The sequence below is a fragment of the Bombyx mandarina genome, chromosome 22 (assembly GCF_030267445.1).
Source record: "Bombyx mandarina strain Sakado chromosome 22, ASM3026744v2".
NCBI lineage: Eukaryota > Metazoa > Arthropoda > Insecta > Lepidoptera > Bombycidae > Bombyx > Bombyx mandarina.
In genome coordinates this window covers 9,445,385-9,464,483 of record NC_143228.1, presented here as the reverse complement: position 1 = coordinate 9,464,483, position 19,099 = coordinate 9,445,385, and the positions used below count along the sequence as shown (strand labels likewise).

At 34.3% G+C, this 19,099-nt stretch overlaps 1 protein-coding gene and 1 long non-coding RNA gene across 2 annotated transcripts; one reads left to right on the top strand and one right to left on the bottom strand.

Moving 5' to 3' along the window:
- Window positions 1-3,094: 3,094 nt before the first annotated feature.
- On the bottom strand, window positions 3,095-10,083 carry LOC149500338 (uncharacterized). The gene is made up of 3 exons (XR_016325043.1): window positions 9,387-10,083; window positions 7,488-7,668; window positions 3,095-3,168 (listed from the first exon to the last, which is right to left on the bottom strand). It is a non-coding gene; the product is annotated as an uncharacterized LOC149500338 (long non-coding RNA).
- A 2,692-nt stretch (window positions 10,084-12,775) lies between these two features.
- On the top strand, window positions 12,776-17,799 carry LOC114244807 (putative ATPase N2B). Its single transcript, XM_028176714.2, has 7 exons — window positions 12,776-13,501; window positions 13,784-13,978; window positions 14,926-15,167; window positions 15,280-15,454; window positions 16,837-16,986; window positions 17,069-17,179; window positions 17,384-17,799. The coding sequence occupies exons 1-7, from the start codon at window positions 13,094-13,096 to the stop codon at window positions 17,507-17,509; spliced, it is 1,407 nt and encodes a 468-aa protein (XP_028032515.2). The 5' UTR covers window positions 12,776-13,093; the 3' UTR covers window positions 17,510-17,799.
- The last annotated feature ends 1,300 nt before the right edge of the window (window positions 17,800-19,099 follow it).

Sequence of the window (19,099 nt, the reverse complement as noted above, 5' to 3'; positions counted from 1 at the left end):
TAAATCGTACCGTCTTGTTTTAATACGAGATTTCTTATATATTTTCCTTCCTAGTTACTCAACTTTTGGATTTACTTTTTTGTTGGTTTTAAATGATCGGAGTGCAACAAGTTGAGCTGCCTGTTTTGTATTACACTGTGGTTTACACTGCAATTTTATTAATCGAGCTAAGTGTTGCGTGGCCGCCACCATAAGGCATCTTGCTTTATTTATAAAATTGTCAGTGTACATTTTTGAATGGTTGTGTATGCGCAGTTTTCTAATCGTTCCATTATTTTAAAAGTCTCAACACGAATTTGTTTGAAATTTGCGATACGACCAGTCTCAACAATCAGCAACAGATGTCAAACAGATGAGCCACCTAGCGAGTAATTAGAGTTTAGTGTCGTAATTAATAATAATTTTTGGTTGTCCCTAGTGTTGCTGAGCGATATTGTAAGATTGAGTTGTTGAGTAGGCGTTCGTCGACTCTCTGTCTGCCATTCGCGCCGGCGAGGCTCACTGCCCTCGGCTCACCGCCCCCGTGTAACTGAATGACACAATTCCTGACAAATTACCTAATCTCTACGTACGCTACAACGAATTTTGTCCATTGTCTAGTTTCCGTGTTCAGTTACATGTTTGATATATAAGATTTAAAATAAATTAAAGAGGAATAGGCCTACAGGGGACACCTCTATAAAAAAAGCGCACCACGGTTCTTACCTCTTTGGTGGTGTGGAAATAGAACCGTCAATTACTTTAAAAATTTACGTCCATTAAGTTTCATTACATATTAAATTAAATATTTATTAATGTGTAAAGCTAATTTTGCATTATACATGATATTTGTTCGACGGTGGTGTTGATATAATATTGATATAATTATTAAATTACCGAGACAATACTTCAAGATCAATAAATAAATTGACAGCTATCTAATGAACGTATTGAGATTTTAATAGCAAAACATTCCGGTTTGGGCACAGCTTTAATACCTTTTCATTGTTACAAGAATTATGTATCTGTCGAAATATTAATTTCGTGTGAACTGTGTATTCTTGACGTTTTAAAAAATAATCATCTCTTATCACAAGAAGCAAGGACGCGATATCATTTTGCACACTAATTTGATGCTCGGAGTAATCATACCATTGTGTTAATTTAGTACTATTAATTTTTCGTTGAATAGAGAATTTCCATTGATTTCCCAAGAATTAAATTTCAGTTTTCAAATACATATAGCTGCATTTTTGTATTTGTAGTTTTTCAAGGATGCTACGGTTACTGCTGGCCCAAAGGCCTTTCCAGTTTCACCAGGACATAAGTATTTTAGTTGAGTATTGTAGGAGCCCGTTAACTTTTAAACGGGACAACTCACACACGTGTGTGTTAAGGCCGGATTCTCAATAGCCTTAGAACCACGATTAATCAACCTTTCAAACCGAAATTAATGATTACTTCGTGTAAAAGCTTATTGTACTGTTTTAATTTTACAAATTTAAGTTACATTTAAACCAATTCCATAATTTTTTCGGGTTTTTAGTGAGGCCGTATAACATTTTTTCATTATGTACGTATTATATTAAGATATGTATAATATTCGGCTTGTAATACAGTCAACTTCTAGTCCACTTTAATAATGAGTTTTTATAACAAATTGTAATAACAAATTCTCGACGTTTCGACAAAATTGCATCGGCCGTAAACGAAGAGGGACCACGAATGTTCTCAATTAATATTTGTAGCTGTTAACAAGTCTTATTTGAAAAACTCACAGTAAAGTCGCCAGAATTTGATAACTGACACTTTATTGTAACAAATATTTGCTTAGTTATCGTATTATGTCCCATGAATGATGATACCATGTAACATTCATAATTGAGTCCTATTATTTGGTATTAAAGATTAGAATATATAGATTCAGTTTCAAATTTGAAATTAAATGATTACTGTTCCATTCAATTTTAGTCCATCGGCTGTGCCCACAATATAATTGTAAAATGTTCAAAACTTCGAATACCGGGATTCGAACACCGGTGCATCGCTTCAACACGAATGCACCGGACGTCTTATCCTTTAGGCCACGACGACTTCAAATAAGTAGTTAATATAACAATCAATTATTCTTTTTACCTCTGCATCTGTACCTACTACATATTTGTTCATGCACAAAGAATTTTAACAATTTCATAATAATCAACTAACAAGACATAACAATCACAATAAAATCCTTTATAAACATTAAGTAACTCCTAAATCAATGTTCATCATTCATGACAAATAAGTTTTAAATAAATTTTAATTTCTGAAAAAAAATAAAACGATTCTTCTGAGTTAAGTTCGAAGGTCAGAAATATGCAATTATTATCAGATAAGCACAGACAGAGTAAAGGGGCGCTCGTCTGGCGAGCGCGCGACAACGAGACGGCCATTTGTAACGATCGATTGTTTTGGCTGCTGGTAGTCACCTTAATTGCTTGTGAATCAGATCACATGTCACCGGCTCTTTTGCATGAAACGAGTTTTAGCCTTGTAGAAATTTTATCCTTTCTGTTGCCTATTCTTTTTTTTTGTGGAAATTATTTTATGGCTATGTTTCATCTATACAAAAGCTGAGGATTACAGAGGCCCCTTGTCGAAACGTAACTTATCAACACCAATTAAATAAAGAACCGATTTTATAGTGAAGCGATTACGTTCTTATAAATCCAAATTTTAATGCGACTGGTACATCCAATGTAATTTATCTTTTACAACAAATATTATATAGTTAATTCGCTATGTTAGCCGTTTTTTGGAGTTAAACAGAACTACGATTAAATTCGTTTTAAAACCTTGGATGACAAACAGGACGTTTTCTTAATGAGGTTCTAAAAAATTATGTTTAACGATCATCCGAATTTATTGAAGTTGATGGCGAAAAAAATATTACAAAATCTACCTTTGGTCGTAATAATAAAGTGAAGCAAACAGACGTGCTCTGAGAATCCAAACTGGGCATTATGCTTCATGATTCGCGGATTGGCTTCGTATTTAAATTCATAGTCCCATGTATAAAGTGAATATTTTATAATTATTCTATTTGTTTCTTTAAATACTTTCCTTACCTCGTTTAGAGGAAGACATGTCGTAGCGCTTCGGTAACACCGTAGATTTCCCCTACGGTATGACCAGGTGAGTTTTTCCCTGAAAATGTATGAAAACTAATACAGTTTTGTATCAAAATATCGTCCTAGACAATATTGCGGAACGACTTTTGTAACGCTGTTCGAAAACCGACCCTACCAGCGAAATTCAGAGCTAGATTACCCGACAGCAAATTTCCAAAACTTACTGGCTCTTGGTCTCAGGTAGACTCCATTAGGCATGACGAACGGTTCTCTTCCAGCCCAGACTTACACCCCATAAGTTAGAAAATATGACAGCATTTGAACGGAAACATTTTGAGCAGAATATCTTAAAGCAAAGCTAATGAAAGCAGATGATTTATGGAGACCAGAAAGTTTGCGTAATTCAATAGATTTCAGACAGAACTTATTATAGTTTACCTTAATTATGATTTATTTGTTAAACATGGTGTTTGACAACTTACAACGATAACTCTTTATCCGTAATGGTAATATGTATAATCTTAACAAAACCGATAAATTACTTTTACTTTTAAAATACGATAAATAATTATCAATATCTGATTTAAATAAAAAATCTAATTCTGTGTTCTACCGTCTACGTTTTATTTTATTTTATTGCCCGAGCAGGCACACGAGCATACCGCCCACCTTATGGTAAGTGGTTACCGTCGCTCATGGACGTCAGGAATGCCAGGGGCAGAGCCAAGCCGCTGCCTACCAAACGTGGTTTCTTTAAAACAGTAATATTATAAGCAGTTCGGCTAAAATCCTGTCTTTGTTGGCTAATTGGTAAAGTATGCCTTAAACTAATATACCTAAATAAAGAGGTGACTTGAGTGTGGTGTCTGTTTTGTGATGTCGTTATTCTAATGCCCTGAAACTTGGACCTTGTGTCTGAGAATGGGCAACTACTGAACTCCAGTAGCATGCTGCTCGACTGTCAATCTAGGCTATTATAGACTACGATCACGAACTCTAGACAGATTAGATAGCATAGAGAGGACGTTACATTTGGTTATGAGTTGATTTATGTAAATCGATATAGGCGTCTGTAAAATTGTTTTATAGATCACATTAGAAACTGAGCTATTACCTTTTCAGTGTAACGTAACTCCGAAGGTCCCGGTACCTATAAGCTACGCTGTCACTATGTGCTTTGTTAACTAGGATACGTTTCGGTTACAGTTAATAGCGCATTGCAGATCTGAAAGATAATTCGTAACCCGAGTCCGGAGTTTGTCAACAAATATATAAGATTTGACGATTTAGATGGCTGGTGAAGAAAACAGTAAATACATTAAATACTCTGACTTTTCAAAGAGAACCCATGTGCCTGCCGGAGTTTTAGATAGTGTTAGTTATTAGTACAATACTAAAATGCCGACGAATAATGTTTCTTCCGTCGAACACGAAAACCGTAAAATATCGAAAATGTCGGAAATAATATAATCAAAATAACAAAAAAAGAGGAAATGAAACCATAAAAGTATAATAGTTTTATTAAAGAGAATATTTTTTTTTTTTTTTTTTAATTTAATACTAGTCAATATTGGGAATAGGATTGGAAAGCCTGGATATGTTCTAGAAAGGAAGCGTCACTCGATTTTTTCTGTTTTAAATTTCGTAATATCAACACACTACTGTAGATCGTTTCATTAAATACATCTTTCGATTTATTTAACATATACCTATTTATAAAGTATCGTAATCCCGAAATAAAAGTTGGCACATACATTAAGGATGTTGTTTCTTTATTTTTAGCAAAACTAAATGATGAAACTATAAGCGACGAGCTCGAAATTTTGTTTGATTTAAAGAATATTTTATCAAACTTATTTTTTAAATACGATATAGGCAATTAAACACTTCAAATTATTAACATTATTAAAAATAAAAAAATGGCAAGAAAATAGTCTTCAAACAATCGTATGGTCTAATTTCAGAGTGAAACCTCCGCGTCACGCAGACTGACGGATATTGAAATGGTGCCATTTTTAGGCATTTACGGGACCTACGAGTAATTTCTCCCACGAAAACCTCAGGATTCATTCAGACAGAAAATATAAATGACCCGTTTATAAACTTTCAAAAATTATTCACTGCTACATCAGTTGCACTTGATGATCTATGTAGACGACCAAAAAGTAAACTCAGATTTTATTACTAGACAATTAAATTGTGGTTCTCCCGCGCTTCTGGTTTTTTTTTTAGGATTGAAGGATTACTGTTGGTCCGGAGGCCTTTCCAGTTTCAGCAGGACAGGTGGGCAAAGGCTCAGCCAAGAGGCGTGGGATTTGCTAACAGCTGCCCGAGCGCCTCCGAAGAAGACCTAATAACTCAAGAGCACGTACTTCGCGAATAAATCTACTAACGGATCGGAATCGCGACCCGCTGAGAAGATCCGGCGAGAAACTCAGCGAGCTGATGCACGTGTCAGGTTGCACTTTGAGCTCTTTGTCGAGTTCGACGAGTGCGGTTATCGTGGTCCCTAAGCCTGCTCCTAGTGTTAGAGCAAAGGCTATTGGATCTGATGGATCCGTAAGGACGTGTCTAGGGCGTCGACGGTGACTGGCTCTTGCATGATCAAGATAACTCTTCTGGTGGTCGAAATCACATTATGTTGCGCAATAGCTGTCCTCTATCCAATTGTATGGTAAGAATGCTTCGTGACACAAATGAATTGAAATTTGTCGGAAGAGTTCTAAGTTAAGACGATCGTGAAGAGTATCTATAGTGTCAGTTGAAAAAGAATATAAAATGGAGGTAGCGATCCAATGCAAAATTGAATCAATCAAATAATGTTCAAGTTTAACCCATAACTTCACTAAGTTCAAGTTTATAGCAAATTTTACCTTAACTTAAATATTATAGACGATGTATTGCAGACAACTCATGCTTTTGCGACACTTTTCTAATCTTTTTGTCGACGTTACAAAAGACGAAACTGGACGATGAATATTCTCTGAATTAATAAACAAAGGCTGAGAAAGAGAACACAAGAAAAGTACCGAATTCACCTAAAAAACCTAAAAAAAAAAAACAAAAAACCTAAATATTTGCTTTCGCGGTTTTAAATATTATAATTTACGTCCGAATACTTAATTACAGCCCGAACACTTTCTTACTGTTTTCGTCGTGACGAACCACGAAATCTTTTTTTTATTTTTTTATTGCTTAGATGCGTGGACGAGCTCACAGCCCACCTGGTGTTAAGTGGTTACTGGAGCCCATAGACATCTACAACGTAAATGCGTCACCCATCTTGAGATATAAGTTTTAAGGTCTCAAGTATAGTTACAACGGCTTCCCCACCTCTCAAACCGAAACGCATTACTGCTTCACGGCAGAAACAGACGGGGTGGTGGTACCTACCCGCGCGGACTCACAAGAGGTCCTACCACCAGTAATTACGCAAATTATAATTTTGCGGGTTTGATTTTTATTACACGATGCTATTCCTTTACCGTGGAAGTCAACCGTGAAAATTTGTCCAGTACGTATTTCATTAGAAAAATTGGTACCTGAGATTCGAACATGCACCGGGTATCGCTCAACACGAATGCACCGGACATCTTATTCTTTAGGCCACGACAACTTCAATTTCACCTTTGTTTTTAATTTCGCTTGAAACTATGAAATGCCTACTCCGAAAAGCCATACTATTATTATTACATTGGTTTATAACTATCAATTTACCTAATTATAAATTTACACTTAAAAATCGGCCAAACTAGTAGTATAGTCAGTAAAACTTTAATGTTAGGTAGTAGTATGAATATACATGATACGCAAAATCCAGTTAGTTAACGTTTATTGTACGTGCGAATATCTTTGCGCAGCTGAGCCCGCATGATTTGACCACCCTCGAGCTTTCACACAAAACATCCCCATAACATTTCCGTACAATATTACATTCTATTGAACATACTCGTCTCATATATTTTATGACTTCCGTAATCAAGCAAAAACAGCTTGATTACTTTATAACAGTTAAGATAATTACTTAAAAATTATAAAAGTTTAATTAACTAGGTACTAAAGCATTTATAGTAAGTCGTGTAAGTTTTAGAAACGATTAAAAACAGTAAAATGATTTGTAATTGAAATTAAGAATGTGATTAAGGAATAATATATATTTTTTGTATCGTGGATCTATCTCTGTATGTACCTATGTAAAAGTTGTTTAAGAATCGATCCCAAAGACTAATCGTAATTTTAAGACTCGTAATTTTATTTCCTCAGAATAAACGGAAAGTATATAGTAAAATATATATAGAAAATACATTACTGGCTAAGCTATTCTTATATAGATGTAACTGTTATTATATTTTATTCGAATAGCCAAATATCTAGCCGGATAGCCGGATATCTTACCTGCTGTTGAGTAGTTACCGGAGCTTAAAGAACTTGAGTAGCGATACCCATTTTGAGAAATGAGGTCATAGCCTTGATTTTTCTTCCATATCTATTCGCTGGTAGCCTAAGGGGCTATTCCGGTCTCTCGCAGACGGGAGTCTTAATTGTTTTGTATAGCAACCGTTCTAACCATCAAATGCTGTGGAAGGAGAATATTGAATTTACGATTTTATGTTATCATAGTATTATCAAGCATAGTAGTGTTCGTTTTTGTTTAGGGCAACCTTACAGTATAATGAATTATAAGAAATATTGACTATCATTTTTAATATCATAATATTTAATAAATATTTTATTCGGTCTTTTTGATTGAAAAAACCAACGAAATATATATTCTCTTATTATTTTTCCGTATCGATCACCTTGTTTTATTTTCAGTCAAAGACATAATTTTTTTTTGACCAAAATCTGACCAAAAAAAGCATGACATTAAAATACAAAATGAAAAAATTAAATTAGAACAGTGAATTACAAATTAAATCAGTTAATAAACTATTAGTTATGCAACGAAGCAGAATAAACAAAAAATAGTTCGCCTTCGAAATTCGTTAAGATACAACTTCAATCTTAACTTTGTTCCCAGAGCGGAACTACGAAATCGAAGAGTTTGCAGCTGAGTTATTGTGATCTCATTGAATGGTTGTGGGATTTCCTTTCACTATGCAAACAGTACCCAGGCACCTTGACACTAGAGGTTGTTAACCGGTGCATTAGATGGGGCGCAATTGAGGCCAGTGTGCGAGCGAGTTCAAGAGCAATTTAGGTTCCGTAGGTCAGTACGCCGAAGGTAACCTTGACATTGACTACAATAGAAGCATTTAGTATATTTTTTCTCAGGTCAGATGTTTTATAATGGGTTGTAAATTTTATGATATATTCTTAACAGTACATCGAGTTTTAATATCGAAACATTTTTGTATGTGTTGTAATTCCATATGCGAAGCTTGGCCTCTGTTAAATTATTTAAAAAGTGTTCATCTTTCATAATTTTCAACTGTAACTGTAATAAAGAACCAACAACTTTAGAAATATAGTTTAAATATTCTTGTGTTCAATTGCCTATATCATTATAATAACTGAATTTAGCCAAATTTTGTGTTATTTTAATCAAAAATATTGATAATAAATAAATGTAAATATTAATGAATGCCGTATTGAAACTCAAATAAAATAGTTTCAAAATATTTTCGCGAATTTCTGAAAACCACGAGGTTTTCAAAAGGCATGAGTATTTTTTTTTTGTTTGTTACCTCCTTACCTCAAAACTCTTTCTTTATAATTGGTTTGCAAAATTATTTTTAGTTGAAAGGATATATTTTCTATTGGGTCCAATTGTATTTTTTTTGTAAGTTTTCAACTTAGTAGGTAAGTGTGTAAGTGTTTAATTGTATGTTTTTAAATCAAATAAATTGGTAAAAAGGTCATCGAACTAAACCGCTTTAGATATTTTGAATAAAGTGAATTTTTACACATCATGTGAGTTTTTAAATTTTTTTCATTGTTTTTTTATTATTATTAGTATTAGATAGGCAGATTACGTCATGTTTTGTTACATGGTTGACTGAAATTTATACAATTCAAAAGTGAGTAAGACCATTCACCCACCTTGAGCTTCAAAGTTTCAACAATACCTACTATAAAACGGCCATCCATTATCCTTCAGGTCGTAACGCTGCAACGCGCAATGTAGTAGCAACACTAGCAACGTCAAGAGAAGATTGGGATCAATACCCGTATACTCTAATTACCGTCGAATACGGCTACGGACGGACGGACTACTCAAGTGTATCACAGAATACGTAATAATTGAAATAATTGTGACGCCACCTTGTTTCGTCCATTTTTCTAAATACGTACCTAAAACGTGTTCGTGAACAAGTACTGCGATAAAGGAATAAGTTGAATAACATCGTGTAACACAATTAGTGAGGTTATGTATTATTTTGTGCCTGAGTGGGTAGTTGCAAACATCCTGTTCATTTGACGCGAAACAGTCATGTTTGCCGTTTAAATGTCGTTAGATAATATAGTTAATCTTTCAATCTTAAGTCTCACGCTATTTATGTTGTGTGTGTATATTAATATATATGTTTATATATAAATGGACAGATAGATATGTGTTGCATGGATTATTCTTCAATATAAGTGATAACTTACAATACAGAGCCACTATTTGAAATTTATAGGCATTCCGTAATAGTGAAACATAATAACAAATATATTTAAATACTGTTACATTATAAGGTAGTGGTGATTAACCCTTCGCATGTGCAAGCAAGTTAACGGCACTGCGATCAAAAATAGCACATCTGAGAACTGCGTCTCGACGGATTTCCAGGACACAGAAGAGCGAGCATACATAAAAAGAATAAATACGTTCATAAATTGCACGATCGTGATGAGTTGTGTTCTGGGCGTTAGTGCACTCTTTAATTTTAGGGTTGTTCATTGCGATTTTTTTATTGGTCATACTTTTGTAGTCTTATACCAGGAGCTGAAAGTGAAAATAACAATTATACTAAGGTTCATTTCAGTCGGATACATGAAGCGAGCGATAACCAAAATCCGCACATAAAGGGACAAGACTTAATGCACTTATATTTTACGCAAACGTATAATTTACATGATGGAATGCAGGGATTTGGAGCAGTTGCAAAAAGCTACTTAAGCTACCAATAATACCTTATAAATGTTTTGGTTCAACTGTTAGTTTGTAAGAAGACTGAAATAAATAAATAAATGACAGTTGTACTTTATTGATGCATTTGTTTCTCAAGAATCCCGTGATGATTTTATGGGCTATAAATTTGAGAAATTTGTTTACTTATTATTGTTTATTTTCCATTCAAACGGAAATCTGCTTTATCGGTGAATGTAATATTTAAAAAAAACGGCATTAACTTCACTTTGCTCCATTGTCTATTGAATTAAATGGCGAGATACCACTACTAATCGATGAGATACACCCTCATCTTTATGTGATAGAATGTCTCGTGAAAACCATGCTGACCATTTGATGCACATTTTATTGCATAACTAGTTGAGCACGGCCCAGTTTGGGCTAATCTTTGGTTTAACTTCGATACGTCGCTACCAAACTCAGGATCACCCGGTAGCCCAATCTGAAGTCTCCCCTAAAATCTCATCAGATCGAAACTGGTCCAGACGTATCGGCGCCTATGGGGATACATACATGTATAACACATTGGCTTTTAGACATATAATCATATATGTATATATAGTTGGACGGCTGGACAGCAGGTTGGTGGACCTATTACCTATTTGTACGGGCTTACTTAATTGAATACCGAATTAAAACATTTTGAATACTTTTATTTCTCTATTATATTCACTATTCAATGCTTTTGAATAGAACAGATTGATTTAGTAAAGCTAAGTGTATTGCTTTTTAAAATTTTCAATAACTACATCTGTCTTCATTTAATAACAGAACCATTATTTCATTATTTTCGTACCGGCTGCCACCCCTATCATAAATTGTTTAAGAAATGGAGGATGTCAGGATAATGCGTGAATGCTGATTGCAATAAGTAGTTACTTTGCATCAATTTATTCAGTACGTCGATTTCAATTTGACTGCATCCTGCTTTCATAAGATTTTTTGTATGCACTTGTTCCAAGAAGAGGGGTGATAAATTTTGTTGGTCGTTGACCACAAATGATAACGATCTGAGGGAATTTTAATTTATAGCATCCTAAATTTCTCATGTCAGGTACACATTAGAGGAACGGGCGAACATAAATGAAAATTCTGTTGGGTTTTGTCTATTTCTTCATAACAATAATAATTGAAATTGGATTTAGGAAAAGAAAAACTTAGTGCAATTTTAACTAACTGTTGTCAATGGCTGCACTTGATATACTTATATATATTCCATAAAATTAATATCGTCATGGAATAGAAATTACAAACTACCTGATCCACGAAACCAGAACGCCGCTCCACATCATTAAATTATATTTGGAATTTTCTAAAATCTTAATCTGTTAAGTTATATTATTAAATATTTATATTATAGATTTTCATATCAATCTGTCAGAAGATCATGTAAGTTTTTTTGCATTATGTAGTTCTATGCGAATACGACTAAGAAATAAAAATTTTCTACCTTTCAAGCACCAACTACCGCTTTCGGTAACGGAGTTCCACATATACCGGGCACTCCTCAGGCGCGGGAACCTCGCAGGAGGTTTTTTTTTATTTTTTATTGCTTAGATGTGTGGACGAGCTCACAGCCCACCTGGTTTAAGTGGTTACTGGTTACTGGACTGTTTTATGATTGAGGGATTACTGGTGACCCCAAGGCCTTTCCAGTTTCACCAGGACAGGTGGGCGAGCAATGGCTTAGTCAGGAGCGGTGGGTTTTGCAAAACAGCTGCCCGAGTGCCTCCGAAGAAGACAAGAACAACTCAAGAGCAGCTGCTTCGCGAGTAAAACTACTACCGGATCGTAATTGCGACGCACTGAGAAGATCCGACGAGAAACTCAGCGGGCTGATGTTTAAGTTAGGTTTCACGTCGAACTCTTTGCAGAGTTCGACGAGTTGCGTGGTTTACCTATTATTTCCATCTCTTAGAAAGGGGTTTTTTCCAGCTTTGTAAATGTATATTTTTACAATTATATGGTGGACTCCGTTTAAAGGGATTACCGGAGCCTTTTTTTCCTACCTAAGCTGATAGCCTTGAGGGGCTATTTCAGCGTAACCTTAACTAGTAGGTGAACTCGCGGGGCTCAAACCTGACGACGTTGCTAACACGAACCCTAGCAAGAGCCGTGCTTCGCAGAATGAAAAGAAATCATGTGAAATGAATAATGAAACATGTCACACAACTTTTTTCGTCGTGTTCGTTTTTTTCCTACCTATGCTAATAGCCTTGAGAGGCTATTTCAGTTTCGCGTTAACGTGTAGGTGAGCTCACGGGGCCCAAACTGGAAGCGGTACTTCGCAGAATCTACTACCGAATCGGAAACGCGACCCACTGAGAAGATCCGGTGAGAACCTCAGTGGGCTGTATTTATGGGTTAATTTACACATCGAGCCCTTCGTCGCAAGCGACGGGTTCAGCGAGGACGGTGACCGGTCGTCGTGTTCCTGATAACATACCTACAATTTGCTCCATAAAAGTTGTCATTACAGAACACTAGAATCATTATGGGCAATGTTGTCAATTCTGTCGTTGTCATCACAGAATACTAGGCATAATGTTGTCAATTCTGTCGTTGTCAGTGTCATTCTGAAAGAACAGCTACCGTACATTGAAGTAAAAAATACTAAAAATATAAAACGATTTTAGAAAAATAATAAAGATTTTCGAAAATTGCAGATTTAAACATGTATACTTGAAATCATCACGTAAAAATAACCAATTAAAAGCCTAGGTGGAATGTCATACAAAACGGTAAATACGGCTTAAAATGTCGATTTCAATGTTGTGATTTGACCAACGATTTAATGTTCAATGTTGAATGCTTACCAAGGTTATGAAAAAACAATAGATTATATAATGAAAACATCGTTGTGTCTCAAAAAGAAAAAAAATAGATGACAATAAACAAAATGTTCAAACGAAATTCAATTTATCATGCTTCCATGTTTTTGATGCATCAGACGAAGCTCTGCAATAAGTGTATGAGATTATTATCATCTCGGACTCAAGCACAGCACTTCGTAAACGATGGACCTTGGCAAGCATACACACAGAAAGTGAGCAGCAAGGCATTAAGCAAAGATCCTCATCAAGAACGTGTAGTGCAACATCTGCAAAAAGTATATCAAGAGATTAGTAATTATGAGAGGCCCATAATACAAGAACAAAACATAGGATCGTTTTTTAATTTCTTCAAGAAGCCAGACCCAATAAAGATTGATGCTCCCAAAGGTGTTTACATCTGGGGTAGTGTTGGGGGTGGTAAAACAATGTTAATGGATTTGTTTTATGATACTGTGCCAGTAAGTAGCTTAAAAAAAATTATTTTAATATTTAAATTGAAATGTTAAGTATTATAATAATATATTTTTGAATGTCATTTATTACTGTCTAGGTTTATGAGTCTTCCTGATGTCTGGAGGTGATTGGTGCGATTACCATTATGTAAATAGGCAGGTAGTAATCAAAGCACCAAGTGGTGTATAAACCAATAACAATAAAAAAAGTTACATAATGTAAAATATAGATATGTTGTTTGAACTTTAATTGGGAAATAGAAGTTTCATAAAATTTAATTTTTTCAGATTAAAGAAAAGCTCAGAGTTCATTTTAATTCATTTATGTTAAACATCCATGCAAGAATTCATGAGTTAAAAATTAAATCTGGAAAGGGGGCCAGTTCGTTCCGTGATGAAGGTTCTAAACCATTTGATCCTATACCTCCTGTTGCTGCTGATATAACACAGGAATCTTGGCTCATTTGCTTTGATGAATTCCAAGTGAGTATATAGAAATAATCTTCAAATTATATTTGTCAAGAAGATTTAATAAGTTTTCTGTTTAAAACCTGTAAGCTTGTCTGCCTTTAAAAAAGAAAGTGTAGAAAATCAGGCAATTCCCTCAACGAATAAATTAAATGGTCATGTAACATGACATTATGTCAACCCATACAATATCGTCATACCCATACAATATGTCAACATAAACAATATTGAAATTACATGTTATTACAAATATAGAGTAAAGAAGTAAATTATGTATAAAATATGCAGAATTAGTAATGCAAGGTTGGTAGGCTGTGCTACCAACATGTGTATTAATAAGGAAACTAGTGTTCAAATTTTGTCAGGTTTGGTTATTTCATTGTTCAATACCTAATATTCATTCTAACCCTAGTATTTGTTACACTGAGAAAATATATTTATGAAATTCCTAAGTTATTCAAATATTAATTATAAAAAGTTATTAAAAACTATAACGTATATATGAGTCGTCTATTATCAAAGGCGGCAATCTGACTTTTGGACAATGATTGGTAAATCAAAAAAACGAATTATTGACTTTGTATTCCATTGGCAGTCACAAAACTCTTCGGAACGACATCTTAGATAAATAACAGGTTAACTATTAACCTTTATTTAATGCAGGTTTTGAACCGTATTCTTTGAAGGAGACGATTATATTCAAATAAATCTGTATTGACATATCAATAAAAATTTTTTGTCCAAATGTACAGATTGCCGCCTTTGATAATAGACGACTCATATATTATATACAATATAAGAATATTTATTATATTTTAAGTAAAAGTTACAATTGTCAATCACAATTTCTGTATTAATATGTTGTATCAGCTTCTTATCAGAGAAAAATATGAGTTTGTCTAACCTTATCAACATTTAAATACTGTTTTAAAAAATGATATTTTTTTGAACTTTGTTTCTAGGTGACTGATATCGGAGATGCAATGATTCTAAAACGTTTGTTTACTCAGCTCTTTGACAATGGGTGTGTTGTAGTAGCTACAAGCAATAGAAAGCCAGATGATTTGTATAAAAATGGTCTACAAAGATCAAATTTCTTGCCATTCATACCAGTTTTAAAAACACATTGTGATGTTCTACAGTTGGATTCTGGTATTGATTATAGACTACGTGGAAGTGGTACCAAGTACAGTAAATATTTTTTGTAAGTATCTATTTGTTTATTATTCCAGAAATTCTACAAGATACTTAAACAACTTTCCTTGATGTATTTGTATGTGTCTGAATGTACTCTATTTTTTTTAAATAAATTGCAGGAATAGTCAAATATCACCTCAAAATGATCCAGTCAATAATTTATTTAAGTTTCTAGTATCAAAGGAGACTGACACTGTGCGGCCTAGAATTATTAATATCTTTGGTAGAAATGTTAAGTTTGCTAAATCCTGTGGAGGGGTTCTTGATTCTACTTTTGAAGAGTTGTGTGATAGAGTAAGTTAAGTATTATACCTAGTCAGGTCATAAGTATTGTCACACAGTAAAAACTTTTCTTTTAGAATGCTGGCCACAAAAAAGTTTATTGAATTCGAATTTCGAATTGTTGATGAAAATAAAAATTTATAACTTTTAGAATTTTACTCATGTTTAAATATGGAGTGGACGCTTAAAGAAGACCGTGTTGCAGTTATTGCGTTGCATCGTTGCGGTTACGCGCCAATTCAAATTTTTAACATACTGAAAAATTTGAATATAGCCAAAAGATTCGTTTATCGTACCATCAAATGATACAATAAAGACTCTAGTGTAGATGACAGGTCAAGAAGTGGTCGCCCTCGGTCTGTTAGGACTCCAGCAGTGATAAAAGCTGTGAAGGCGCGAATTCAAAGAAATCCCAAACGTAAGCAGAAACTGTTGGCCCTTCAGATGGGGTTAAGCAGAACCACGGTGAAAAGGGTGTTAAATGAAGACTTAGGGCTTCGGGCATATCGAAGAAAAACAGGACATCGTTTGAATGCTCGTCTAATGGACCTGAGACTGAAGAGATGCCGCGCTTTGTTGAAGCGGTACGCGGGAAAAAAATATCGGGAAATTCTTTTTTCGGATGAAAATTTTTTTACCGTAGAAGAGAGCTACAACAAACAAAATGATAAGGTGTACGCACACAGTAGTGAAGAAGCCAGCAACCGTATTCCGCGTGTGAAACGAGGTCATTTTCCATCCTCGCTCATGGTATGGTTGGGAGTTTCTTATTGGGGCTTAACAGAGGTACATTTTTGTGAGAAAGGTGTAAAAACGAATGCAGTTGTGTATCAAAATACAGTCCTGACGAACCTTGTGGAACCTGTTTCTCATACCATGTTCAATAAGAGGTACTGGGTATTCCAACAAGATTCGGTGCCAGCTCATAGAGCGAAGAGCACACAAGACTGGCTGGCGGCGCGTGAAATCGACTTCATCCGGCACGAAGACTGGCCCTCCTCCAGTCCAGATTTGAATCCGTTAGATTACAAGATATGGCAACACTTGGAGGGAAAGGCGTGCTCAAAGCCTCATCCCAATTTGGAGTCACTCAAGACATCCTTGATTAAGGCAGCCGCCGATATTGACATGGACCTCGTTCGTGCTGCGATAGACGACTGGCCGCGCAGATTGAAGGCCTGTATTCAAATCACGGAGGTCATTTTAAATAAACTTTAGTGTCATAAGAATCTATGTTTTGTTAAGTTCATTTTGGTATATGAATGGTTACATAATGAATAAACTTGTTTCAATTATTTGACATTAAACATGTGACAGAATTTATGACCTGACTAGGTAGTTTTGGAAATTGAATTTTTTTTTTATTGTGAAAATTAATGTATGACTTGTTTCAGCCACTCGGTGCTAGCGATTATTTAGTGATATCAAAAACCTTTCATACTGTGTTCATTAGGAATCTACCTCAATTATCTATTTCGAAGCATAGATCGCAATTGAGAAGATTCATTACACTAATTGATACTTTGTATGATAACAGAGTGAGGGTATGTAAATATTTTTATTGTTTTCATGACTGCACATCATATTTTTAACATAATATTCTATTTTTTATTTTTTTATTTTAAGGTTGTAATTGCTGCTGATAGCGAACCAAAAAATCTCATGAAATTAGATGAAACTGAATTTGGTGATGCAGACAGAGCACTTATGGATGACTTGAAAATTACTAAAGAATCTGTTAGTATAAATTCATATTCAAAGTTTAGATTTTTCAAATATATTATTGTATTTGTATTGTATTGTACTATTTCTAAGTTTTACATATAATTTACGATAATGATACCTAAAGGTATTTTGTAGTACCTGGCTTACTTTTTAAAGAACCAAATGGAAAGTTGAATATCTTGTACTCTGACAAATGATTGTTTCTTCACATTCCAGGAAGATGCCAAAGCTACTATATTTACGGGTGAAGAAGAAATGTTTGCATGTGATCGATGTCTATCACGTATAATGGAAATGCAAACTGACGAATATTGGGAGAAATGGGGAACACATATAAACTAATCAAAATTTACTTCAATATTATTAGCAATGTTTTTCGGTTACGTATTTCAAAATAAATAAAAATGCTAGTACTTACCTGCTATAGGAATATATAATTATTTGCAAACGCCAGTATTAGTCTACAAATAAATTATTGTAAATTATTATATATCTAATTAGTGAATTTTATTAGTATTTAAAGAAAATGTGCATGCTTTAAGTTGTAATAGTAATTATTCTCAGAGTTTCTATTTTATTAAACTTATTTATTTTACGGAAATATTTTTGAAAATAAATTAATTTCACTAGTACGCTATTTATTTTTGTTTACGGCGGTGCAATTTTTTTTACAAGGAAAAAAGATGATCAAAAATATTAATGAAAAAAGATATAGGATTCTATTTATATCGCGGGGTGAAAGGGGAGGATCTATTTGGTTTAAGCAAAATTTTTCCAATTTTAGAGGTGAGCTATTTAAAGTTAAAAATTTGGAAAAAATCGTAACAAAAAAACGTCTTTAGGAGGATCTATTTGGTTTATGCGAAATTTTTGCAATTTTAGAGGTGAGCTATTTAAAGTTTAAAATTTGGAAAAAAGTCGTAACAAAAAAAACGTCTTTAACTATTTCAATGGGGTAAACTTTTTTGATTGAAGTTCAATAAATAACATAGAACTGTTGATCCCAATACCAAACAAAAAGCAGCTTTAATTACAAAGATAAATGTCGCTTAAACCAAGTAGCCTTTCACCTCTCGATATAATTCATTGCTTAACAAATCGTGACCAATTTTTAGAGATAGATACCTTACGCAGTTACGCACGGTAGCGCACGAAGATCCACACCTACTTCAGGGCCTGCCTTAGTATTGAGCAGTATATCTATAGAACGTCTAATATTACACTACTTAATTGTTCTTAGCTTGTTATGCCACATGTGTTAAGTTTCCATATATTGCGGGAAAAAACATTTTAATGCAATGGCTAAATGAACTCACGATCCTTCTGTAGGCTTAGTGCGAGTTTCAAAAATCGAATCGAATGACTCGCATCGAGTGTACGCTCTTCACGGTGAAACGTGCGGAGCTCTGAGTGCGAGTTACTCGATTTGCAGGACGTTTATTCATCTTGAGAAGCAATAATTTTTTCTTTTATATTGGTAGCACGCAAGGTTTTTTTTAAGGCGTTTAATTGAAATGCCAAGCTTTCTAACGATATTTATAATTAGTCGGGTAATGGGTAATGTACCTGTGCTTAGTGCGAGTTTTTTTTAATTACTCCATCGATGTTAATGTTATGTTTAATTTGTGTGAGGTTGTATCAGTGCCACCTAGTGGTAAGCTTATGAATCTCATTTTGTGGGAGAGAGAAGGTTTGTTTATGTTGCTGTCTCATGTATCGAATAGCTTTACCGAAGTGAGGCTCTCGATTATTGTATGTGCGAGTGCGAGTTGCAAATTAATGGATTTTGAGAGTATTTCTTCACTTTCAAGCAAGTTAAGTAGTCACTAAAAATTTTGCGGTGAAACCAATACAATATCAAGATTTTTTCTTTCGTTTTTAATAATAATGTTGTTTTTTAAGGTTTTATCTATTCTAATGGTTTATACACAT